Here is a 25322-nt window from a genome sequence, read left to right on the forward strand (position 1 = left end):
ATTAGCGGTCGATTTGGGCCAGTCCATGGGGGTTCCCAAAGCCCGGTGTGCCAGAAAGCAGACACAGACCATCTGGCAATGATTCTAATGGGGAAATCAGAATCAAGGAGATGGGGGCAGTGCCAGGAAGGAGAGCCAGGTCACCAGCTTCAGAGGCAGGAGCTGTCTACACCTGACTGCCTGGGTCTCCAGAGAGATCAAGGCCTGCCTTAGAGAACTATGTTGGCCAAGCTTCTTTGCTGCTGTAAGGACTTTTCTGGAGCTTTCTGCATGTGTGTTTAGGAAGGGGCCATAGTCTTATGCATTCCCAGGAAACCCCATGAGCTTCCTTCTCGCAGCTAAACTCCTTCCCACAGCCCATAGCTGCTGCTCCCACTCTCTGCCCCTATCGACAGAATGAATTGTGCCAGCTTGGCCTGTTCCCCAGCAGAGAGTGGGGCTTCTTCCTGCCATCAAAAGAGTCAAATGAACAATCCAAAAATCCTCCATTAGCAAAATGATTCAATTGCTTTGTTCCAAAAAGCTGACCCCTCCCCCAACCCAACCCCAAATAACAGACACCTGTGGGGAGGATTGAGCAGGAAGCCCACTGGGTAGGTGACTCTGCTGCCTCAGTGGACTAGGGAAGGGGAGTTTTGCAAACTAAGCAAGTAGGGCAACTGGCAGTGGCTCAGGGATAGGGATAGGGAATGAACCGTGATTTAATTTGGGTAAGGAAACTCGACCAGGTCTCCATCCACCATGCCATGCTGCCTCTCACAAAACAGAAAACCGAATGTTTCCATGGGCTTCCTGGGCAGGTGGGCAAAGGGAGCCACAGAGAACATCCACTCAGAGTCAGTAGCATTGACTGAGACACCTAAGCTCGGGTCTCTCTATCCTCTCCCCATGCCCTTTCTCCACTTGCTGTGTGGCCTTGCTCAAGTCTCCTGCTTTGGGGTCTCCAGCTTTCCTCATCCTGAAATTGAGGGAATTGCACTTGCTCACCAAGGCCCCTCCCAGTGCCGATTCTGTGACTTCTACGTTGTCCCATTTCACCCAATACTCATGACCTCCTGTGCTGAGCTGACTCCGGCTGGTTCAGGGTGAAACCCCATCTTCATCCTGGAGGGGATCATAAGGGACAGAGATAACCCTCAGGATTGACCCTGAGCCCCTGTTTGCAAATACCCTCTCTGCTCCTTGAAGATTGGCCCTGCCCTTTGCTCTTACACATACACAGGGGGTGCTACTGCCTGGGGCTAAGAAAGGCTTCAATCCTAATGCCCCAACAAAAGAGCTTCAGGGGAAGGGAAGAAGGGTAGCAGGTAGAGAAAAGAGGACTTAAAAGCCAAAGTTCTAGGGATCTTCAAGGCCAAAATAAGGCCTGTCTTCAGATGTATTAATAAGAAAGAATGTCTAAACCGGAGGTTCTTAACCTGAACCCCAAAGTGTATGCCAACTTGGATGGGAAAAAATATCTATATTTTCACTAACCTCTAAGTTAACTTTAGCATTTCACTCTCTGTATGTAAGGCAGTATGAAGAATGGTTGAAAACAACAGGGATCCTTACCCTGGAAGAGAGAAGTGTTTGAAGGATAATTAAGTAGATGAAGTATTAGGTTTGGGTTTTTTGTTTGTTTGTTTGTTTTGTGCTTTTTTTTTTTTTTTTGCTTGCCTCCGAAGGTCAGAAGAAGCAGTAATAGGTGGGAATTGCAAAGGGAGAGATTTAATATAGGATCATAGTAGAGCTGGAGGAGACCTTGGTCTTCTAGCCTAACCCTGTCATTTTACAGCTGAGGAAACTGAAGCTCAGACAGGTTAAGAGACTGGCTAAGTGGCAGAGTAAGTGACAGAGTTGGGATTTGAACCTAGGTCCTCTGACTTCCAATCTGGCCTTCTTGGCATTATGGGTGGTGGTGGTGGTGGTGGTAGTAGTAGTAGCAGTAAGCATTTGTAAAGTATGGCAAAGTACCTTACAAACATTCATTTTATTCTCACAACAACCTTGGGGGATAGGTACTATTATTATTCCCACTTTACAGATGACGAAACTAAGGCACACAAAGGTTAAGGGATTGATTTGCCTATGGTCACATAGCCAGTAAAAGTCTGATGTGGAACTTGAACTCAAAATTTGAACATCATGTGCCTTGCTATTTTTCCAACAGCATGTTCACAAGGTTGATATAAGGAAAACATCCTAATAAATAGAACTCTGACACCTCTCCCCTTCAGCTTCCTTTTGTGTGTTGTCTTCCTCCTTTAGATTGTAAGCTACTTGAGGGCAGGGACCTCCTTTTCATTCCTATCCTCAAAACTTAGCATAGCGCTTGGTACCTAGTAGTGCTTAATAAATGTTGAGTGTACCTTATCTTATTGTGAGACAGGCTGCCTCAGGACCTGATAGCAGGGGATGGATGGTTACCCTAATTAATCAGTTAATATTAAGCACCTACTAAGTGCCAAGCACTGTGTTAGATACTAGATCTACGAAGTCAAAACTTAACAGTTCCTGTCATTAAGGAGCTTACAATCCACTGTGGGAAACAACGTGTACGCATAAGTATTTACAATATAAATGCAAGGTAATTTGGGGAAGAGGCATAGTTTCTGAAGGGATCAGAAAAAGGCCTCATATAGGAAATTATATTGGAACCGAGCTTTGAAAGAAACTAAGGATGCTACAAAGCACAGGTGAGGAAGGGGTGTGTTCTGGGCATGGGGGCAGCTTGTGTAAACACGTGGCCAAGAGAGATGGAATGTCTGTCATATGGGAGAGAGAACAAGGCAACCAGTTTGGCTGAACTGTGGAGTACATGAAGGGGAGTGATGTGTCATAAGCCTGGAAAGGTAGTCTGGGGGCAGGTTGTGATAGGTTTTAAATGGCAAATAAAGGAATTTGCATTTGATCTGGGTAATAGGGAGCCACAGGAATTTAATGAGCAAGGGAGTGACATGGCAAGACCTGCATTTTTGGAATATTGATTTGGTGAGACGGATTGGAGAAGGGAGAATGTTTAGTCAGGGAGACTGACTCGGAAGCTAATGTAGTAGTCCCGATGAAAGGTGGTGGGAAGTTGAACTAGGGTGGTTGTGTAGTCAGTAGAATGAAGGGAACAGAATCAAGATGTGTTGGAGGCAGAATCCACAGGACTTGGCCATTGATTGGCCATGTGGTGGGTCAGGGAGTATTGAATAATCAAGAATGTGTGCCTGAGCACCTGGAAAGGCAATCAAGAAAAAACAGGGGCTAAACCTCTAGATCAGGGAATCACCTGGACAGAAGAGATAATTGAACCCACGGGAGAAGACGGTCACCAAGAGGGTGATTGTGGAGGGAGAAGAGGGGGCAGGACAGAGCCTTAGAATATACCCCACCCTAGGGGGCACTACCTGCAGGATGATCTAGCAAAGGAAGCCCAGAACGAGCTGTCAGACAAGTAGGAAGAAAGCTGTGTCCTGTTTGAGGAAGGGGGGAAAGGCCAATGTTGCTGGATCACAGAATACACAGAAGAGAGAAAAGTGTAGGGAGGGAAGGGGGCTCAGCATGGTGGCACACACATTATCCCTGCTTCTGGGAGGCTGAAGCTGGTGGCTCTCGAGTTCAGGAGTTCTGAGCAGCAGTAGGGGTAAAGCCCCTGGAGCAGAGGGCCCACCAGACTGCCTACAAAGGGGTCCTGATCAGAAGCCAAGAAATTTAAATTTTCCACATCAATTCAGCTATGTGATTAGGCCCTAAGTGGCCAATTCACATCCAGCCTGGGTGAGCTAGGAAGACCCAATTTCCAAAAAGAGAAAAAGATGGGAAAAGGTGGAAGGAGCCAGATTGTAAAAAGCTTTAAAAGCCCCAAAGAGAGGATTTTAGACTTGATCCTGGAGTTTACTGAGTGGAGAGGAGAGACACTGTCATCAGGCTTTAGGACAATCACTTTGACAACTGAACGGAGGGTGGACTGGAGTGGGGAGAGACTTGAGGCAGGAGACAACCAGCAGGGTATTGAATAGGCCAGTAAGTAGCGTCGTGGTGGGTGGCAGTGTTTGAGGAGAGAAGCCGACCTATAATGAGAGATACTCTAAAAGTAGAAATAGCACTTGAAACAATACCATGAGTACTACAGTCAAAGAAAGGCTTTTTTTGTTTGTTTGTTTTAAGGATACCTGAGTGTTACTATGGATGTGTGCTTGTGAGCATATGGGTGTGCCCCAGTATGTCTCTCTGTGCCTGGGGGAGGAAGGTGTCTATCTATATGTATGTCTGTATAATTGTGTTTACCGTGTCTCTCCCCACCACCGACTGGACTCCCCTTGGATGTGGCTGAGGGCTGCCTACCTGTCTCCTAGAACAGGGCTTCTTAAACTTTTTTCACTTGTGACCCCTTTTTGCTCAAGAAATTTTTATGTGACCCCGGGCATATCTGTATATAAATTAGCTGTCCATAACCTTTGACTGTTGCCAGATTTTTCATGACCTTCCCATTCAGTTACATGAACCCGTGTGGGGTCCCAGTTTAAGAAGCTAGGTCTTCAGGGCAGCTAGGTGGCGCAGTGGATAGAGCACCAGCCCTGGAGTCAGGAGTACCTGAGTTCAAATCCGGCCTCAGACACTTAACACTTACTAGCTGTGTGACCTTGGGCAAGTCACTTAACCCCAATTGCCTCACTAAAAAAAGAAGAAGAAGAAGAAGAAGAAGAAGAAGAAGAAGAAGAAGAAGAAGAAGAAGAAGAAGAAGAAGAAGAAGAAGAAGAAGAAGCTAGGTCCTAGAACTTCAGGCACCCAGCTTCCTGCCCTCTACAGACAGAGGCTGGAAATGTCCTAATTGTTCTAGAAACCAAAACTAATTAAAAATAAATAAGTAGGGGGGAGAGGGAGAACAGCCCCTGCCTAGCCCAGACAACACTTTATTGTTCAACCCAGGCATTTGAATAATGTCTCTTTAGGCTTTTCACTAGCCAAAATAAGCATGTAACTCACATAGGTGTCCTCAGCTCTCCAAATCCTTACAGCTTTTTGGGTCTATCCTCCTCTTCCCCCAGAGCATGGCTAAGATTATGGTCCCACAGTGAAACCTTGAGGATTCAGATTGTGGCCCACTAAATCTTTGAGGATTCAGAGGCCCAGGCTTCCCTAGGGTAGACTCTGCAGGCATGGACTGGGTATAAAAACATAGGGGGATGTGGGACGCACAGAGCAAATTAAGCCGTCCCATCCATTCCTGCCATCCCCCCCCCCCCCGCCCCGCCACCAAATATATATCCAAGGGAAACCAGATTCTAATGAATTTCATGGGCCGTCTTAAAGGGAAAACAAAGTCACCATAAAGGAGCATGATGCAACCAACAGAGCCCTGGGTTCAGAAGTGTCTCTAAGCTTGGCCCTGTTGGTCATCTTTGGCAAATCACTTCCCGTGTCTTGGCTTTAGTTTGGCATTCGTAAAGGGGTTTGGCTCAAAGAGGCACTTAGGCCCCTTCCAGCTCTGATATTCAGTGTTCTGTGTTTTAAGGGTCCTCTGATGTCAGGCATTCCATGTTCTAAAGTCCATTCCAATTATGATGTTTTCTATTCTTTTTTCTTTTTTTTTCTGGGACAATGAGGGTTAAGTGACTTGCCCAGGGTCATACAACTATTAAGTGTCAAGCATCTGAGGTCGAATTTGACCCCAGGTTCTCCTGAATCCAAGGCTGGTGCTTTATCCACTGTGCCACCTAGCTGCCCCGATGTTTTCTATTCCGAAGCTTTAACTTTCAGTTCAGCCAAATGAACATGTATTAGGTACCTACTGTGTTCAAGATGCTAAGTCAGGAAATGCAAAGACAAAATTGAAAACAGTCCCTACCCTTAAGGAACTTATATTATGCCATACTAGGGAAGGAGGGGAAGGGATGGAGGGGAGGGGAGGGGAAGGGAGAGAACACAACATCCACCCAGATAAGTAAATAGGAGGTCATCTGAGGGGGGAGAACCAACAACTTAGGGGGATTTGGAAAGGCTTCTTGCGGGAGGTGGCACCTGACCTAAGGCTTGAAGGAAGCTAAGGATTGGGAAAGGGAATGCATTTCAGACTAGGGGCATATCCTGTACAGAGACATTAAGTGGGGAAATGGACTCCCATATGAACCCTGCTGGCTAAATTCCATACAGATTGTGAAATCTTGGCTTTGTTTTTTCTGTCATTAGAATGCTTGTCTTATTTTCCAAACCTTTCTTTCCCATGAGGATTTTAGGGATTGCCAATAGTTATAAAAATCAAATAATGAATGAATGAATGAATAAATAAATAAATAATGGGAGACAGCTAGGTGGCGCTGTGGATAAAGCAGCGGCCCTGGATTCAGGAGGACCTGAGTTCAAATCCAAGCTCAGACACTTGACACTTAACTAGCTGTGTGACCCTGGGCAAGTCACTTAACCCCAATTGCCTCACCAAAAACAAACAAAAAAATAAAAATACTACAAAAAAAGTTCACAGATCTCAGGTTTAAAATAATAATGTATGTAGGGGCAGCTAGGTGGCACAGTGGATAAAGCACTGGCCTTGGATTCAGGAGGACCTGAGTTCAAATCCAGCCTCAGACACTTGACACTAGCTGTGTGACCCTGGGCAAGTCACTTAACCCTCATTGTCCCGCCCCCCCAAAAGTATTTTATATATAAATAATATATTTTACATTTATAAAATATTGTGTATCTAGACATACATGTATGTGTATATGTATGTTTGCATGTATGTGTGTATGTTTATAATTGGAGGTACAGTCAAAGGGAAAGCACTAACAGTGAGTTTGGAGAAAAGGGGATGGGAAGATACCAGAAAAAGCTTCTTGTAGAAGGAAGGATTTGAGCTGAGTTTTCAGGGAAGCTAAACAGTTGCTGAGAGGCTGATTTTGATTCATTATTTATTTATTTATTTTTGGGCAGGGCAATGGGGGTTAAGTGACTTGCCCAGGGTCACACAGCTAGTAAGTGTCAAGTGTCTGAGGCCGGATTTGAACTCAGGAACTCCTGAATCCAGGGCCGGTGCTTTATCCACTGCGCCACCTAGCCGCCCCTTGATTCATTATAAAGAAAAGTGGGGGCAGCTAGGTGGTGCAGTGGATTAAAGCATTGGCCCTGGATTCAGGAGGACCTGAGTTCAAATGTGACTTCAGACACTTCACAGTTACTAACTATGTGACCCTGGGCAAGTCACTTAACCCTCTTTGCCCTGAAAAACAACAACAACAAATAATGGTCTTCAAAGAGGTGCCCAATGGAGACAAAATATAGTCTGTAATGGAAGTGGAGATGAAAGAAGTTACAGGGATATGTTTTCTTTATAGTCAATATCACCCAGTTATTGAAGCCTTAGATTATAATAATGTCTCATCTTTATAACATTCGGTGTTTGAAGGCCCCTTCCTGCCCTGACATTCTTTGTCCTAAAGTCTCTTTCAGCTCTGGTATCCTATGTCCTAAGGACCATTTCAGCAAATTATGGGCTGAGGGTGCCTTGAGTGACGGGTAGGCCCTCCTGATCTTCCTGCCACTAGCTGGGGGAATCTACCTCCTTCCCTACAATTGAGTTTTACTCCAGTGGTCCAGGTAGAAAAACAACTTGTTATGCAGATGCTTTCAATATCCCAATCAACAAATATTGACTGAGCACTCAGCCCTGTGGAAGTAGAAGCAGGAAGGAGACACTGTCCCAGCCCTTGGGGGTTCACAGTCTAAACACATTTATGAAACAATTATAAAACAAAAGGAAACAGAATAGTAATTGGGTACTAATGAGTGTGACCCACCGGAGGAATTTGGAGAAGAGTATGGGCTGAAAAGCTTTCCAGAGAATATGAGTCTTCAAAAACAGTGCCTGGTGTGTGTTGATGACAATAAGGATACACTCTGCCCATCTCAACCTTGAGGGTTTCCCAAGGAGCCCTAAGAACCAGTCTACCAGCTAGGGGAGGAATAGAGGGCACCACTGCTGCTTCCTTTGGGGCAGGTGTCCCCAAGATGTCCAGGTGCCCACACTGCCTTCTCTCTAGGCTGGGTTTAGGCCTTAGTGTCTTGCCTGAAATACTAAGTCTAAAACATCAGCTCTGAAAAGGATGTGGAACCCTTAAATTTCAGAGGGGCCCCTAGAGATCATCTTGTCTACCCTTTTCATTTCACAGGTACCGAAATAAGGCCTAGAAAAGGAAAGTGACTTGTCTAAGGTCACACCATGAGTCACTAGGCTAGCTGAGATTAGAATGAAAAAGCCAGTGTAGGGGTAGTGGTAAGAGTACCCTTCTCAAAGGCTGGTGAGACCTTGGTTCAAATCTTGCCCCTGATCTTCAGGTTCTTCCCTTTACATATTATATAAAGATAATGATACCTACACCAGCTAGCTGACTGAGTTGTTGTGAGAACCAAAGAAGTCTGTCAAGCATTCCACAAACTTAATAAAAGGCAGCTCTTAGTGTTAACCCAGAATTGTGACTCCCAGGCTGGGTCCCTCCACAGCAGTACACACACTTCTTTCTCTTCAGTATTGGCTCTGGGCAAGGCTTCTTAGAAGGGAAGCTAGAAGACCCTGCTCTCTCCTGGGTGATGTTGAGAAAGAGGAGTAAGAGCCCTCGTTGTTAGGGACTGGGGCGGGGGAATGGGGAAAGCAGGGCGCTGGAAGGGGAGGGACACTGGCCCCAGAGATCCCAGGAAGAGAGAGAAAGGGCTGGAGCGGGAAGGAAGGAAGGAAGGAAGGAAGGAAGGAAGGAAGGAAGGAAGGAAGGAAGGAAGGAAGGAAGGAAGGAAGGAAGGAAGGAAGGAAGGAAGGAAGGAAGGAAGGAAGGACGGAAGGAAGGTAGGAAGGAAGGAAGGAAGGAAGGAAGGAAGGAAGGAAGGAAGGAAGGAAGGAAGGAAGGAAGGAAGGAAGGAAGGAAGGAAGGAAGGAAGGAAGGAAGGAAGGAAGGAAGGAAGGAAGGAAGGAAGGAAGGAAGGAAGGAAGGAAGGAAGGAAGGAAGGAAGGAAGGAAGGAAGGAAGGAAGGAAGGAAGGAAGGAAGGAAGGAAGGAAGGAAGGAAGGAAGGAAGGAAGGAAGGAAGGAAGGAAGGAAGGAAGGAAGGAAGGAAGGAAGGAAGGAAGGAAGGAAGGAAGGAAGGAAGGAAGGAAGGAAGGAAGGAAGGAAGGAAGGAAGGAAGGAAGGAAGGAAGGAAGGAAGGAAGGAAGGAAGGAAGGAAGGAAGGAAGGAAGGAAGGAAGGAAGGAAGGAAGGAAGGAAGGAAGGAAGGAAGGAAGGAAGGAAGGAAGGAAGGAAGGAAGGAAGGAAGGAAGGAAGGAAGGAAGGAAGGAAGGAAGGAAGGAAGGAAGGAAGGAAGGAAGGAAGGAAGGAAGGAAGGAAGGAAGGAAGGAAGGAAGGAAGGAAGGAAGGAAGGAAGGAAGGAAGGAAGGAAGGAAGGAAGGAAGGAAGGAAGGAAGGAAGGAAGGAAGGAAGGAAGGAAGGAAGGAAGGAAGGAAGGAAGGAAGGAAGGAAGGAAGGAAGGAAGGAAGGAAGGAAGGAAGGAAGGAAGGAAGGAAGGAAGGAAGGAAGGAAGGAAGGAAGGAAGGAAGGAAGGAAGGAAGGAAGGAAGGAAGGAAGGAAGGAAGGAAGGAAGGAAGGAAGGAAGGAAGGAAGGAAGGAAGGAAGGAAGGAAGGAAGGAAGGAAGGAAGGAAGGAAGGAAGGAAGGAAGGAAGGAAGGAAGGAAGGAAGGAAGGAAGGAAGGAAGGAAGGAAGGAAGGAAGGAAGGAAGGAAGGAAGGAAGGAAGGAAGGAAGGAAGGAAGGAAGGAAGGAAGGAAGGAAGGAAGGAAGGAAGGAAGGAAGGAAGGAAGGAAGGAAGGAAGGAAGGAAGGAAGGAAGGAAGGAAGGAAGGAAGGAAGGAAGAGGACCAGGCATCAAAGGCTAGGGAACTGCTCACCAGAGGAGGGAGGGTCACACCTAAAGCCTGTCTGGTTTCCGTTGGCAACCAGACATGAGGTAATGGCAAGATGAACTTGAACTTGGGGTGGGGGAGGGGCCAGAGAACCAGGCTCAGGGAACAATAGTGCGCGAGGATCAATGGCTGAGCTGGTCCTCTAGGTAAAGGCTGGTTGAAGGGAGCGAGATTGCTTTCGGTGGGGGAGGGAGGGGGGTGCTCAGTGTAGGAGCTGAGAGGAGGGCTCGGATTTCTGTTCCTGGGTTGACTCAAGGGGTCCACCCCCCTCCCCACGCCTTACCACCACCACCCCTAGCAACAAACTGAGGGGCGGGGCAAGGAGGCAGGCTTGCTTCTCCGGCCGACCTGATTGGTCGCCCCGGCTTCCTGGATGGCTGCCTTCAATCCGACTGTGCGGTCCGAGCTAGAGGTGGGAGGTTCTTTTTTTTTAGTGAGGCAATGTGACTAAGTAACTTGCCCAGGGTCACACAGCTAGTAAGTGTCAAATGTCTGAGGCCGGATTTGAACTCAGGTCCCTCTGAATCCAGGGCCGGTGTTTTATTCACTGCGCCACCTAGCTGCCCCTCCCACTGCGCCACCTAGCTGCCCCGGGAGGTTCTTTTTAAAGGAATCAGGTCCAGCCTGCGGCGCCCCCCTCCGTTGGGATCCCCCCTCCCCAGCAGCTGTTATATCTTCCACTGGGAACCCCAAAGACGAAATAATCTCTGGAGTAGAGTAGGGAGTTTGAGACTGCACAAACCGCTGAGTGTCTGCATCCCTGACGCCAAACCGGCCGGGCAGCCTTAGTCTACTTCTGGACTGCAAGCCCTCCCCCTTTCCCATTCTGGCCGGGGAGGCTCAGGATCGTGATCATAGAATGCATTAGCCCGGAGAGTTGGAATGGCATCATGCTTCGCGTGTTGATCGGCTGTTCGGATAACTCATTGTAGCCCGAGAACTCACTGAATTGTGCTAATAGGGTGACATACTGATTAGACCATGCGTTTTCCTACAATGTGGCACAGCAATAGACGATAAGAGCAAATCACAGCTGAGACAGTGTTCTATACTGAGTTTGTCAAGATCATACCGCGTACCCTTAGGGTACAATGTGTATGCTATAGTGTAATGCTTTGTGCAAAACAGATTATCCACAGTGTTTAGTGAACTTTGAAACTAAAATGAACTTTAGCTCTGACTGTATGCGTAGGAAGACCTGGGTTTTCGTACCCACCCACCCCTGACACGTGCTGACCGGATGACTTGGGGCAAATCTATTATTCAGTGCCCTAAGCAGCTCTCTGAAGGATAGACCGAAGCGTTTCCTCACCAGAAGTTCCCCCTGTCAGTGAAATCACATTTTCTCCCCATAACCTGAGGATCAAATGTGTCATGATAATACAGGATTTGGGAAGTGTAACGTATACATGCATTGTAAAATAGAAGGGTCAGGGGGCAGCTAGGTGGCACAGTGGATAAAGCACTGGCCCTGGATTCAGGAGGGACTGAGTTCAAATCCCACTTTAGACACTTGACACTTACTAGCTGTGTGACCCTGGGAAAGTCACTTAACCCTCATTCCCCCCCCCAAAAAAAAAAAAAATAAAAAATACAAGGGTCAGGAGACCTAGAACCTCGGTCCTGAAACAGGGCAGCTGTCTAATAAGTAGTACAATATATACTCAGTGTTCCCATCTGTAGAATGAGGATAAGCATAGCATCTCCCTCAAAGGGTTGTTGAGAGGATCAAATGAGATGATCTTGGTAAAGCATTTTATGAATCTTAAGGTCAGCAAGGTGGCTAAGTAGATAGACCCCTCCCCCAGCCCTGGAGTCAGAAGGACCTAAGTTCAAATCCAGCCCCAGATACTTACTAGCTTTATGAATTTAAAAACTCTATATAAATGGTAGTTGTTATCATTACCACTTACCTCCAAAGGGGTATCTTACCCCAAAGAGGACAAAATGGGATCGTTAGAAAAGTGAAAATATGAGGAATTTTTATAGGTTGTAGGTATGGGTGTATGTGCAAAGTGGGCATGTATTAAATGTTGACTGTTTCCTCATGTTTGAGAATCTCAGAGATAATAGATCCCTTAGAGATCAAAGGCAGTGTAAAGTAGTGGGAAAAGTCCTGCTCTGGGGATGACAGTCCATCTCCCCTGCCCCCCTTTGTGACCTTAAGCAAACAGTTCACCTCTATGGACCTCAGTTTCCCCAGATATAAAATGAAAGGGTTGAACCAAGAAATTTTCTTACATTCTCTTATGGCTAGAACATCCTGTGTTCTAAGGTCCCTCTCAGTTCTTGCATTTTCTATTTTATGTTCTGTGTCCAAAGGGTCATTCCAATTGTGACACAGGTTCTAGGATTTATTCTACCCTCCCACGCATAGGTATGCCTGTGCCCCCACAATATAAGAATAGCATTTAGCATGTGTTCTGGGATCCTCACATTGAGGTGGGTGCTTGAGACACAATTTATAACCCATCCAACCCCTTCTCTTTTGTCCATGCCCTCCCATAAATCCTCCACAGGGCATCCACCTAGCCTGCTGGGGGCCGTCTTTTCAATCTCCTCGCCTTTCAGGGATACCAGTGGAGCATGCAGGCAATCAGGTACACCTTCCCCCTGTACTTGAGGAGTCTACCTCCTTTACTAGTTGTTAATTTCTTTGATGGCACCCCTTATTCCAACCCCTCTGCACATTTCTTCGTGGTGGCATGCTGCATCCCCCTCTTGCTGACCCTGCTCTCTCCATTACCCTTCCCATGACCTGCAGCCTTTTCGGCCTTCATTTCAGGGAAAAGCCGTCCCACTTCCCACATCCCATTCAGAGTGGCCATCCCACTCTGACATTCTAGTCCCATTGCATTGGCCATTGGCATTACTCATCCAGCCTACGTGTATCGATGGATCATCCGTCTAGGTTACCCATATGACTACATCTGGTAGTCTTACTAGTACATGTTCTTCATAGAATTGGTTTTTACCATGTGGCTAGTTAGACTCAACTCTTTTAAAGTGATTTTAGGTCTCCTTTTGAAGGTTGTACAGAGTACCAGAGCTTGATACCATCAGCAAACAGCAGTAGCTGGAGGGCCTCCCAATCTACAGGGAACCCTTCTCCAATGTGGACTCTGTGCAGGACATCTTCCATGATGATATCCCAACACGATTGGCAAGCATATGTGTCTCTTCTTTTATTCCTCACCTAATATTAATAATCAGAGGGTCCCTGCTGAGGCGGCATGGTGGTCTAGCACAAAGCTTCTTAAACTATAACTGAATGTGGGGGTGGCAAAAAATTTGGCAATAGTAAAAGGTTATATATATCTATTTAATATGCCTATATATGTAGGGTTGAGTAAAAATTTCTCAGGCAAAAAGGGGTCAAGGGTGGAAAAACTTAAGAAGCCCTGATCTAGTGGGTGGTCTTAGAGTTAGGAAGACTTGAGTTCAAATCCCACCTTGCACACTTATGAGCCACTTAACACCATGCAAGTTACTTCATTTCAGCCTCAGTTTCCTTATCGGTAAAATGAGAGTAACAATAGCATCTACCTTACAGAGTGCTTGGGACAATAAACTGAAGTAGCCTATGTCTGGCAGTTTGCATATCTTGAAGCACCACATAAATGCTAGTAGCTATTTTGGGGATTTTTTGAAGGCTGTAGTTTTTGACAAATGCATGGGAGACACTTTGTTGGAGGAGAGCTTTAAAGGTGACATCAAATCAAATGCTATTTTATAGTCAACAGACAATAGACACCACGGGATCTTATAATTCATGACACCTTTCAGTCAGATGTGTGACTATAGAGATGTAGTATGCTTTATATTATCATGATGATTATTTGCAAAAACCTTGCCAGTTCCCTTCTTAGGCTCAAATCAGGGAATCCCCTCAATATGTATGTAGACTAGTCTTAGGATTTTATGTAAGTAGCAAAGTGGCTCATTGGTCTTAGCGATTCCTATTTTCTTGGTCATCTTTTTTGGTAACTGTCAAATCTGAGACTTTCCCCTCTCCAGTTCTTTAGTATTATCTCTCCAGTACCTCAAAAATGGATACCTAGGTGCTACTGAAATTGGATCCTCTCCACTACTGACCTCCTTTGTGTAAACTTGGGCATATCCATCTGTTCTTCCTAGTTTCGTGTTCTTTAGTGCCACTGATGCATTCTTATGTAGCACACCAGGGATTAAGAGATTCCTGTTCAAATGTGGTCACACTGTTGGGGAAAAAATGGTGGGAAAAGCTTATAAAAAATCTTTACTGATCTCTTTGATTTTCCTCCACTTTGTTCTCCCTTCATTTTCATCCTTACATTCCTCAGGCATCAATTAGTTGGGTGTCTCACTGAACTTTCTTTATACTTTTTTCTTCTCCATTTCCCACTATTTTATGAGATAATGCTGCTCATCGACTCCTACCATCCTCTTCTCTAAGATCTTGCAAATGAGTTTCTGCTCAATTGATGTTGTTATTGGCTATTTTAGACCACTAGGTGGCGCTCCTTGCCAAATGAAGAGCTATGGCAGCCATAGGGAAGGGTGTGTGTGTGTGTGTGTGTGTGTGTGTGTGTGTGTGTGTGTGTGTGTGTGTGTGTGTGTGTGTATCCCCCACTTTGTGCCAGGCGCTTTCTCATTTGATCCTTGCAACAACCTGACAACATAGGTAGCTGTTATTATCCCCATTTTACAGTCGAGGAGACTGAGGCATTAAATGACTTGCTCAGAGTCACACAGCTAGTAAGTGCCTGAGGCCAGATTTGAACTCAGGAAGATGAGCCTTCCAGACTCCAAGCCTGGCTCTCTATCCACTATGGTGCCACCTAGCTGCAGTTCTCTTTCTTTCTTTCTTTCTTTCTTTCTTTCTTTCTTTCTTTCTTTCTTTCTTTCTTTCTTTCTTTCTTCCTTTCTTTTTTTTTGGTGGGGCAAGGAGGGTTAAGTGACTTGCCCAGGGTCACATAGCTAATAAATGTCAAGTGTCTAAGGCCGGATTTGAACTCAGGTCCTCCTGAATCCAGGGCTGGTGCTTTATCCACTGGGCCAACTAGCTGCCCTAGCTGCAGTTCTCATTGGCAGTTACCAAGTGTTAAAATCCACGATTTAATTTGGAGTTTCTTATCAAGTTTATCCTAGAATTTCTGTACTTCCTCACCCTCTGCAACAAATGTGGGCATAAATCAGCCATTTTCTTCATTACGGCGACTTAGCAATTGCTGATCATGAACACCACAATAAAAGATGACCAAAAGTGCCTGTATATGATGTTTCTGGTTGACTTCATACACATGATAAAACCAATGCTGCCACTTCTCTGTGGGTTTATTCCGTCTTCCCTTTGTCTTATGGTTTCATTTTTAGTGAGGATGTCAAGATTGATGTGACACATTCTCTTCTGTGATATGTTCTCTCATGGATCCCTGGATAAGGATCTCATATTTTGATTAAATCAGTCATGTTAATGTTTATAGATCATTAACAAGCATTTATTAAGCACTTACTATTATAATAGCACTGTGCCAAGTACTAGGAATACAGAAAAAGACAAAAATACAAAAAAAAAGTTCCTGGCTTCAAGGAAAACTAATAGGGGAGACAGCATGTCAATAAGTACATTAGTATTGTTGAGTCATTTAAGTTGTGTCTGACTCTTCATGACCCCATTTGGGGGTTTGAACATACATGATAGATACAAAGTATGGGGCAGCTAGGTGACACAGTAAATAGAGCACTGGACTTGGAATCAGGAGGACTCATCTACTTGAGTTCAAATCTAGACACTAGCTGTGTGACCCTGGACAAGTCACTTAACCCTATTTGCCTCAGTTTCCTTATTTATAAAATGAGCTGGAGATTTTGCCAAGAAAACCCCAAATGGGGTGGGATCACAAAGACTTGAACAAAACTGAACAACAACAGAGTAGAGCAGAAGGAAGGTAACCTTCAAAGGTAGAAGACTAGAGGTATAGGGTGGGGGAATTAGGAAAGACTTTTTTCCATACAGCAGCCTTTGAGCCAAGTCTTAAATGAAGCCAGAGATGTCGAGGCAGAGGTGAAAAGCATTCCAGGTCTGGGGGGACAGCTACTGCAAAAGCATAAAACTAGGAGATGCATTGTTTTGTGTGAAGAGTAGCAAGTAAGGGGCAGCTAGGTGGCACAGTGGATAAAGCACTGGCCTTGAATTCAGGAGGACCTGAGTTCAAATCCGACCTCAGACACTTGACACTTACTAGCTGTGTGACCCTGAGCAAGTCACTTAACCCTCATTGCCCTGGAAAAAAAGGAATAGCAAGTAAACAGGTCTTACTGGATTTTAGAATGCATGCAGCATAGTTTAAAAAAAGAAGAAGAAGAAGAAGGCTGGAAATGTAGGAAGGGACCCAGTTGTTAAGATCTTCCTGGAAGTGGGGCAGCTAGGTGGAGCAGTGGATAGAGCACTGGCCCTGGAGTCAGGAGGACCTGAGTTCAAATCCGACCCCAGACCTTACTAGCTGTGTGACCCTGGGAAAGTCACTTAACCCCAATAGCCTCACCAAAAAAAAAAAAAAAAAAGTAAGATCTTCCTGGAAGTAATGGGCAAGTGTTGGAGTTTATTGATTAGACAAGGTGACATGGTCAAGACTGCACTTTAGGAAAAGCACTTTGGCAGTGGGGGGAGACTTGAAGCAGGAAAACTAATTAGAAGGCTCTTGTGATAGTCCAGATAAGAAGTGGTGAAGGCCAGCTCTAGGGTGATGCTTAGAGGAGTGGAGAGAAGGGCATAGAAAGATTTGAGATGTGCTGAAGATAGAAAGACGACTCTCACAATGTATGAGATATCTGGACGGAGCCCACAAGAAGAGCTGAGAATTCTTAGCTCCTTCTTCCACACTCTGACACCCTTGAGAAAGGAGCAGTAGGTGGCTGCTCAGGACCGAGAACGATTTTTTCTTGGTTTTACAGGCTACCATAAGCAAAGAATTCTTCATGCACTGGCCAGCTTTGGGGGACTTTCCTCACCTAGTGACTCTATCCCACAGAAAAGTCAGCACTGCCTCTCATGCATTGGAGTGGGGGACTCTAGGGATTGAGGCACAGTCTACTACTATCTCCTGGCCCAGAAAAAGAAAACAAATCATGCCCTAGACCAGACTAATTGTTGGGTGCGTTGGGAGGACCAAGGAAAGGGACTGGCCTGACTCAAGGGGTCCTCCTCAGGGCAAAGTTGCGACCCCATTCTTGTAGCTCCCCCTACTACCCTTCACGGTTGTCCAGCTTTCTTGCCCCTCTCCGGTCACCTTACCTCCTTTTGGCTCTTCCTCCTTTCCCCCAAGGCTGACCAGCTTTTTGGCAGGTCTTCCATTTGGTTGTGGAATGTCTAAGGGAAATGGGCCTTTTGAACATAGAACATAGAATGTCTTAACTGGAAGTGACTTAAGAAAATCAAATGTTAGGACTGAAAGGAGTCATCTAGTATAATTCCCTGTTTTTTTGGGGGTTTTTTGTTTTTTTGCAGGGCAATGGGGGTTAAGTGACTTGCCCAGGGTCACACAGCTAGTAAGTGTCAAGTGTCTGAGGCCGGATTTGAACTCAAGTACTCCTGAATCCAGGGCCAGTGCTTTATCCACTGCGCCACCTAGCCGCCCCCTTAATTCCCTGTTTTATAGATGGCAAATTTAGACACAAAAAGAAATGATTTTCTCAAGGTCACACAATGAATTAGTGACAGAATCGGGGCTTAAAGCGGAAGTTGAATGGTATAGAAGATGAATGTGGGGCCATCAGGAGCCAGCACTTGAGGGGAGGAAAGAGGAAAAGATAAAGGTGTAGGCATTAAGGAATGTCCTCAGTTAAGTTTCCAAATGGTCTCACTTCATTTTCTCTCTCTCTCTCTCTCCCTCTTTTTTTTTCTTTCTCTTCCAGTCCTGGTATCTGGGATAAACAAGATTCTCCCCACACGTCCCTTCTCCTGTGTCTCGGGGCTATCCCGGGGGGAGAAAGGCAGCCCCCCGGCCCACATTTTCGGTGGAGAGCTAGTGCGAGTGAGGACGTCCTCCCAGCCACCCCCGCCAACATCCAACCCAACAAAAACAAACAAACAAAAACACAACAAAAAGAGACAAACAAAAAACAAAGACGAAAACAAGAGGTAAGACAGAAAAGTCAGAGACTCTCTCCGAAGAGCGAGTGAGGTTCCGCGCCTGGCAGTCAGGAACATCGTCGCCCTGTCCCCCAGCGACAGACACCCCGGCCAAGGGACAGGCCCCATGCGTCCAACGGGCATTGCCCAGACGTAGGGCCCCGGGGGGCAGCCTATGCAAAACGGTATCTTTCTAATTTATTCATCTCCTCTCCACCTGCCACGACTGAAGAAAGGACCGGATGCCCAGCCTGTCCCCCCACCCTGACCCCTGCACCCATGCCCACTCCCAGGACAGATGGCTGCTTGCTCCTGTTGGCATTGGGCAGGTTGAGGTCAGTTCCCATTGGCACCAGCGGCCATCCCTCTGCCCAGGGATGGGCAGATTTTTTAAAAGTGCTTTGGGTTAGCTCCCAGACCCACTGTCCAGACTCCTTAACCAGAGAGGTGAGCGTATCCCTAAGGCCCACTACAGAGGGGCATCTTGAGGTAAAGGAACTGTATCAGGTGCATTCTCTTCCTCCCCATCTGCCCTGACTGCAGACAAATCAGCTGATAGCCCCTTTCTGGGGCCAGAGGGCAGCATTCCAAAGAGGCTGGTGCCCACAATGCTTGCTATTTGCCAAGGAGCAACTTCCCATCTTCCCCAGCCTCCTGGGGATCAAGGTGTCTGTCATAAGTGGCAGACACACCCACAGGGCCCGATGTTCTATGTGTGCTGTGGAAGGGGTGAGGAGTGGAGAAAGGCATAGTAGGGTATCTCCTGGTGGTTCCAGACATGTGGCGATGGTGGCCGGGGAGAAAGTGGCTCTCAAAGATGTTTGGGGCATCTAGGTAAGGGTAGAAGCCACTGACAGTGTCAGAAGGTTGGTTGGAGTGGCACAGAATGGGCAGGACTTGGTGGCACAGGGCCTCTTGGTGAGAAGATTCAGCACAGTCCAAGCTAAAAAGAAAGGAGCCCCAATCAAATTCTTTTGCCCCAAAGGACTCATTGAAAACAACTCATGTCCTGTACCATATATGGAGATATCTGATTTAGCCTAAACTTTGTCCTGGACCCCCCTCCTCACTTCTGTATTTCTGTCTGACTGGGACTTGTTCTTTCTTCACGCCTACCCCATTCGGGAGAAAAGGTCTATGCAATCAGCCCCACTTGTCCCATAGCTTGGTGCCCTGGAGCCTGCAGGGGACCTGGGAGCTGAAGGGACTGAGGAAAGAGGTGGTGCCCCAAAGCATAATGCCCTGGGGATGATGTTGTCCGCCAAGCCACCAGAAAACATGCCCCTCACCTGCCTGCTGCGCCCAAGGCCTCCCAGAGTGGAGAGCTGGGGGGAGGGGTGCTAATCACAGGTCCCCACCCTCTCGGACAAACTCTCCCAGTCAACTCCCTTCCCCACCCTATTGACCTGGGCTGTGGAATGGGCGCGATTTAAGTGCCTGAATCCTGGATCGCTGCCCTCAGCTACTGCCCTCCCACACCCCCAACTCACACCAGGGCCAAGTGACCATGGATGGCCTAGAGGCAAGACATGGGTGACCCTCTGCCCTCCATGCCCACTCAAGGCACCTCCACCCTCCTTCTTTCCAACTCCTCAGAACCACCCCCCTTCCTGGGCCTTGCCGGTTCCCTGTGCATCCTCACTGAGATACCTCACCAAGGGCCACCAGGGGACCCTGGGGTCCCTGGTTTTTTACCCATTGGTGTCTGGGCCTCAGGCCTCTCTGATTTCCAGAGATACAAGGACTCTCCCTAGGGAAGGAGGAAGAGGACACCTCCTTTCCCAGTGGCTCTTCCTCCCTGTTCAACAAGGTATCTCTTTGGGTCTCAGACACCCTCATCTCCTTACCTCTCCCCGCAGCCCAAGCCAGAGAGATGGGAGACTGAAAGACAGAGTGGGCATTTGCCCCTGCCAGCCAACCGCCCGTCTGGGACAGTGGAGATTGGGGTCAAAGGGGTCAGGGAAACTGTCTCCTCTCCCCCAGTTCCCTACTGCCCCCTCTGCCAGTGCCTTAAAACCAAGAGTGATGCCCTTCCCATACCCATGTCTCCTCCCCCTCATGCCTTCTCTCCAGCTCAGCCCAGGCCAGGCCAGGGGGAACTGCCCCATTGCACTTTTGTCTTCCCTTTTGGCTCTTGGGAGTATGAGATAGGTTGGAAAGGGAGAGGTCACTCAGTCCAGTCCCTTACTCTGTGGCTAATTCCTGCGAGTAGAGAGGGAAGGGGGGAATTGAAGGAGGTCCTATATCAAGGTCCAGAGCAGGCCAAGATCTGGCAGAGAGGGAGAGACTGCCAAACCACAACTGGCAAGTAAGGCAGCATCCCTGACTGGGTTTTCCCTCCTGCCCTTTGTACCTGGGCAACCCCTCCCATCTGCTCCCCCCTTAAACACATACACCCCAGCAGAGTGAGGAGTAGCTCAGGCCTGGGGTGGGCAATCTGTTACGCATTTCCGTTGAGCCGCTCTGATAACACTAAGCTCAGGGAGCCAGCCCTAGGCCTCCCTCCTGCTCTCACCTCTGACCTGACCTCCCCCAGTCACCACCACTTCTGGGGTGCCCTTGGGCCCTGTGAGACCCATGTCTCAACGTTCCAGACCTCCTTCCCACTGGTCTCGGAGGGGCCCCTTTCCCTGAAGGGGGCCTGAGCCATCTGTGGGGCCCTGAGCCAAAGGGGCTCCTCCCCACCGCGGGGATCTCGCTCTTGGCCCCAGATCCCACTCTCCTTCTTTCTCTTCTCACCCACCCACTGCCACCTCCTCCAGAGAACATACTTTCCTCTCAAACTGGCACCAAGGCGCGGCAAACCCAGTTGATCCAAAAGAGAAAGACCAGAGTTTCCTAAGCTCCCTCCTCGATTCCTCTCCCTACCCTGTGCCATCCTTCTCATCCTCTGCAGTTTCCCTAATGGCAACTTTGTCACCCAGTGGCAGAAGGTGCGATCCTCGTGCACTTAACCCTATTGTCCTCCCCACCCCCCAAGAGGTCTCCAAGCCATGGGATGGGGTTGGCCTTTGGGACCTGAAGCGAGCCTCTCTCGGGGGTGGATGGGTGAAGAATGTGCGTGTGTGTGCGTGCGTGTGTGTGTGTATGTGGGTGTGCAGGTGCTAGTGCGCACATGTGTGTATGTCTGTGTTGGGGGTGGGGTGGGCATTGGAACCTTCGGTACAGGCAACCCTAGCTCCCTAGGGTTTTAGGGGTGGGGGTGGGAAAGGACCGCATTCCAGGCGGGACCTTGCGGAACCAAGCTGGGCTAGCAAGATGGCGGTCAAGGGGAGAACTCAAAGCTAATAAAACTGCATGGTGCTTAACCAGGAACTTGTGTGACCTAGCTCAAGCTGTCAGCTCGGAGCTGATAAATGCATGGCAGACTATAACTGGCTCTACCTTTCCCCCTCTCCACCTTCCCCTGCCCCATCCTCTTTAAAAAAAAAAAATTATATAAAAAAGTGAAAAAAAATTCCATGTTTCCTAATTTGCACGAAATTTTCTATCACATGATGTGCCTTGCCTTCCAAGAATAAGTATTAACTTTCAACGGTATCACCGCACAGAGATAGCTGCATGCTCTGCTCGTGTAGTTAAAATAAAATCAAATAAAAAATAAAAATGGAAAAGGGGGATGTACTTCTATTTGTAAAAAACAAAACAAAACAAAAAAAAAAATCACCAAACAAAAAACTCAAACCCATCCAGCGTCCAGCCCTCCTCAGCTCCTTCTTTGGGCCTCACCTCCGTCCATCTCTGTTCATGTTTCTTGGGCCTAAAGAGGGGTCCCTCATATAATGGCCACCCCAAAGCCTTCCTAACTCTTGTCCCTTTCTCAGCTATCTGCCCAAAGCTAAGCTTGAAGGGTCCAGGAGGCCGTTTGGTTTTGATTTGGAAACTTTCTCATCCAAGCCCTAATGGGATTGTCCCTGGAAGAGGAGGGCTGTGTTTCCACCATCCTGGATGACCGCCTCCTAGGGTTAAGATCCTAAAAGAGACAACTGCTTCCCAGCGCAGCACTCTAACTGGGAACCTGTCCCCTAGGATGTCAGCCTAACAGAAAACTGCCTCCTAAAGGGTCACCTCAAGCAGGGTGGCTATCTCTTAGAGTGTCACCCTCACAGAACATACCTGTCCTCTAAGGTGGCACCCTAACTGGGATGACTGCCTCCCCAGGTGTCACCCTGATTGAAACATCTGTCCCCTAGCATGTCACTCTAGCATGTATGACTGCCTCCTAAGGTGGCACTCTAGCTGGGACAATTGTCTCCCGGGGTATCACCCTAGCTGAGATGATAGATCCCTTCCTGCATTAAAATTCTATAGTTCTGACTGTGTCCTAGGCAGGCAGGAGGAAGTGAGTCACCCAGTTAGGGCTCAGGTTTTTAGCATTATCATTTAACACAGGAGAGACGATCATTCTTGTGTCTCTTCCACCTGACACTCCCCTCCCCCATATAAGTTTTGCCAAAGCCCTTCCTTTCCCTGTCCCTCACTCCCCACTTGGTGAGCCATTTGGGGATAGATTTGCTCCTGTCCTGACAGCTTCTCCCTTGCTCCATGTCTTCCAGTTGTGAATACGAATGCATCTAGTATGGCAAAAGTATATATTTATCTATCTATCCTTCTATATGCAATACCTGTTTAGTCTCTGCTCCTAGGCTGGCTAACCACTCTCAGTGACTTCATGGGGAGAGACAGGAGGAGGGCCTTAGAGAAGCCGCTTTGATCTGGGAGTATGTTGGGATGGAGGCTGATGGTCCCATTTCATTTTCCTGGGCAGTTTTGTGTGTTTGTGGTTTTTTTCTAATTGACCAAAGCAAAGCATGTGCTGCGTTTCTCCTCCCTCAATACTTTCCCTCCCCCTCACCCCTGGTTATAGGGGCCCAGGGTTTGGGGTGAAGGGCTGAATTCAGTGACCTAAGCTGTGAAATTAAGGGAAAGAACTACCTTCCAGCCTCTGGTCCTCTCTTCCCTGGGGTCCCTCCTTGGGGAGTCCAGTTTCCAACAATCATCTGTTTCATCACTGGGTCAGGGACACTCATCATCCCACCCACACAGCCCCACCTTTTATGTTTCTTGGAGGGTGAGGTTGGTGGCTGAGCCTAGAAACGAGAACAAGGGATCACCATAGACTTATAGCTCACCATGCAGGTCTTGGGGAGCCTGGAGAGGTCTGAGGCTCTGTCTTGGTCATTACAGCTCCATGGTTCCTTCTCCTCACCACCATCACCACCACTCCCTCTAAGCCATCATCTTCCTGGGCCTCCTTTGATATTTGCTTTTGGTTCTTGGGCAAAGCATAAGACTGGAGCCAGTGGCTCCCATTTCTGCCCAATGAGACTCCCAGTTTATCCTGGATTTTAGTAATTCTCTTCCCTTCCCATCCCATCCTGTCTTCTTTCAAAAGTGCCACTAAAGTCCAGAGCAGTGAAGGGTACGACAACTCCATGCTATCTTGTCTCCCAGATCTGAAAGCTTTGTATCCAAGAATCAGGTGTGATTGGATGTTACTGATTTAAACAAGACAGCCCCTTTGTGTTAGCTCAACCAGAGGAAGTGACCTAAAGGGTTCCTGGAGAAACCCTAGGGGTCAAGTCAGAAAGGATCTTCCTGAGGTCATTTTGTCCACCTCCCTACCTCCACCCTCTGCACCGTGCCATCATCACCATTCCCTAACTCAGGAAGAGTATGTAGGATTGCTCCAAGCTCCAAGCTCCCAAAGCCAAACACTTCCTTTTCTGTTCATTCCACCAATAGTTCCTGAGAGCCTCAGGCTGCTCAAGATCTGCCATCTTTCCAGTTCTCTAAAACACAGGTTAAGGCTCCTGTCAGTGAGGCCCAATGGCAGACAAGACCCCTCTTCCCTCTCCCTTTTTGTCCCATTCTCTTCTCAGTTGTAGAGGGCCTTTCTTCTGCCAATATCTAGGAGATTTTGATTAGAATTCTATGGAAAGGGAAAGAGAGAATGGAAACCCATCATCTACACAGAAACACATGCAAGACAATGGCCTTGAGGCATAATGAACATAGAACTATTGAGTGCCTGGAGGCATGGGCTGGAGTGGCACTGGGGTTGTTGAGAGTGAAGGAAGTCTAGTCCCCTTCTAGTAGCTGCCCTGACCATCCTCTCCTCTCTCCCAAAGTGCAAGAGGATATGCTAAGTCAGCAGCTCCAGCACTAAGTGCTCACTGTTCAGGTTGCACATCTTGAGTTGTGAATGAGGAAAAGAGATGCCCTCGTGTTGGCAGATAACCATCTGAATTTGGAATGCTGACAGAATCTTCCCAAACAAAGGAGCTTTTGGTCAAAGGACAGAATCCTCCCTAATTCTAGCCTTCTTACCACCTCTTACCATCCAGGTGCTTTGGGAGATCCGGGAGCTTATTCTTTAGCACCAGTCATGTCCTCACTCCCATGGACCCTGAGAACAGGGGAATCCAGGCTTCCATCCAGTTCCCCTATACTTAAGATGTCTCACTGGTCACCAATTATCCATCTGCCTTAAGGGCACCTGTCATCCTGCCTAACCCTTACTTCACTCATCAAGATATGAAACTCTGAATACCATCTCCATCCAAAACCTGGGATGGCTTTGGCTGACCAAATGGCTCATCTCTTCCTGATTCAGAGTTCAAGGGCTCTCATTGCACTAACCTATTCACCACCAGGTAGTTTTTTCATCTGCTCCATTGGTTCCTAGAAGCTTGAGGGCATGACCTCCCCCCCCCCCCTCTCTCTCTCTCCCTCTTGCCCTCCCCCCCCTCACTCACACACACACACACACACACACACACACACATATACCATACCACATACACACTCACATGCACACACATACACACCCTCAGTGACAATATTTATGAGATTTTCAAAGGGGACCATCCCAAAGGTCCAATACTGGATGAAATCCAGGAAACCAGGCCCTGAAGAAGTTGGCCCTGCATTAGTTGAAATTCAGGGTCCCCTTTTGGATGAGGAAGGTGTGACAACCAAGTCTTCACCGTAACTCTATCTCTTGAGAGCTCACGTCCCATGCCCATCTCCCCCTCCCACTATATATATATCTATATATATATATATATATATATATATCTATATATATATATATATATATATATATATATATATATATATATATATATAGTTCATGTCTACCACTGGCCTATCTCTAAATCTCTTCCCTTTGCTCATTTTGTGAGTGGGAAGTTGGTTCCTACTCTTGTTTTCTTAGCAATTTAGTCCCCTTCTTTCTCCCCAACCTCTCCCACCTAGGAAGGAAATAAATTTCAGGAGAAAGATAGGGGAAGGGAGCC

The 25322-nt window shown here is 47.4% G+C and overlaps 1 protein-coding gene across 8 annotated transcripts in view; it reads left to right on the top strand.

The window, feature by feature from the left end:
• Positions 1-21667, top strand: part of NFIC (nuclear factor I C) — a 140625-nt gene extending 118958 nt beyond the window's left edge. For 3 of the 8 annotated variants that reach the window (XM_043988709.1, XM_043988729.1, XM_043988745.1), the window contains one exon: positions 17805-18027. In XM_043988709.1, coding sequence (XP_043844644.1) covers positions 17805-17822 — 18 coding nt within the window. In that variant the 3' untranslated portion in view covers positions 17823-18027. Of the gene's footprint in view, positions 1-12427; positions 12509-17804 lie in introns of all 8 variants that reach the window. The other 5 variants (XM_043988703.1, XM_043988738.1, XR_006355006.1 and 2 more) reach the window with 4 other exon arrangements.
• The last annotated feature ends 3655 nt before the right edge of the window (positions 21668-25322 follow it).

The sequence above is a fragment of the Dromiciops gliroides genome, chromosome 1 (assembly GCF_019393635.1).
Source record: "Dromiciops gliroides isolate mDroGli1 chromosome 1, mDroGli1.pri, whole genome shotgun sequence".
Classification (NCBI taxonomy): domain Eukaryota; kingdom Metazoa; phylum Chordata; class Mammalia; order Microbiotheria; family Microbiotheriidae; genus Dromiciops; species Dromiciops gliroides.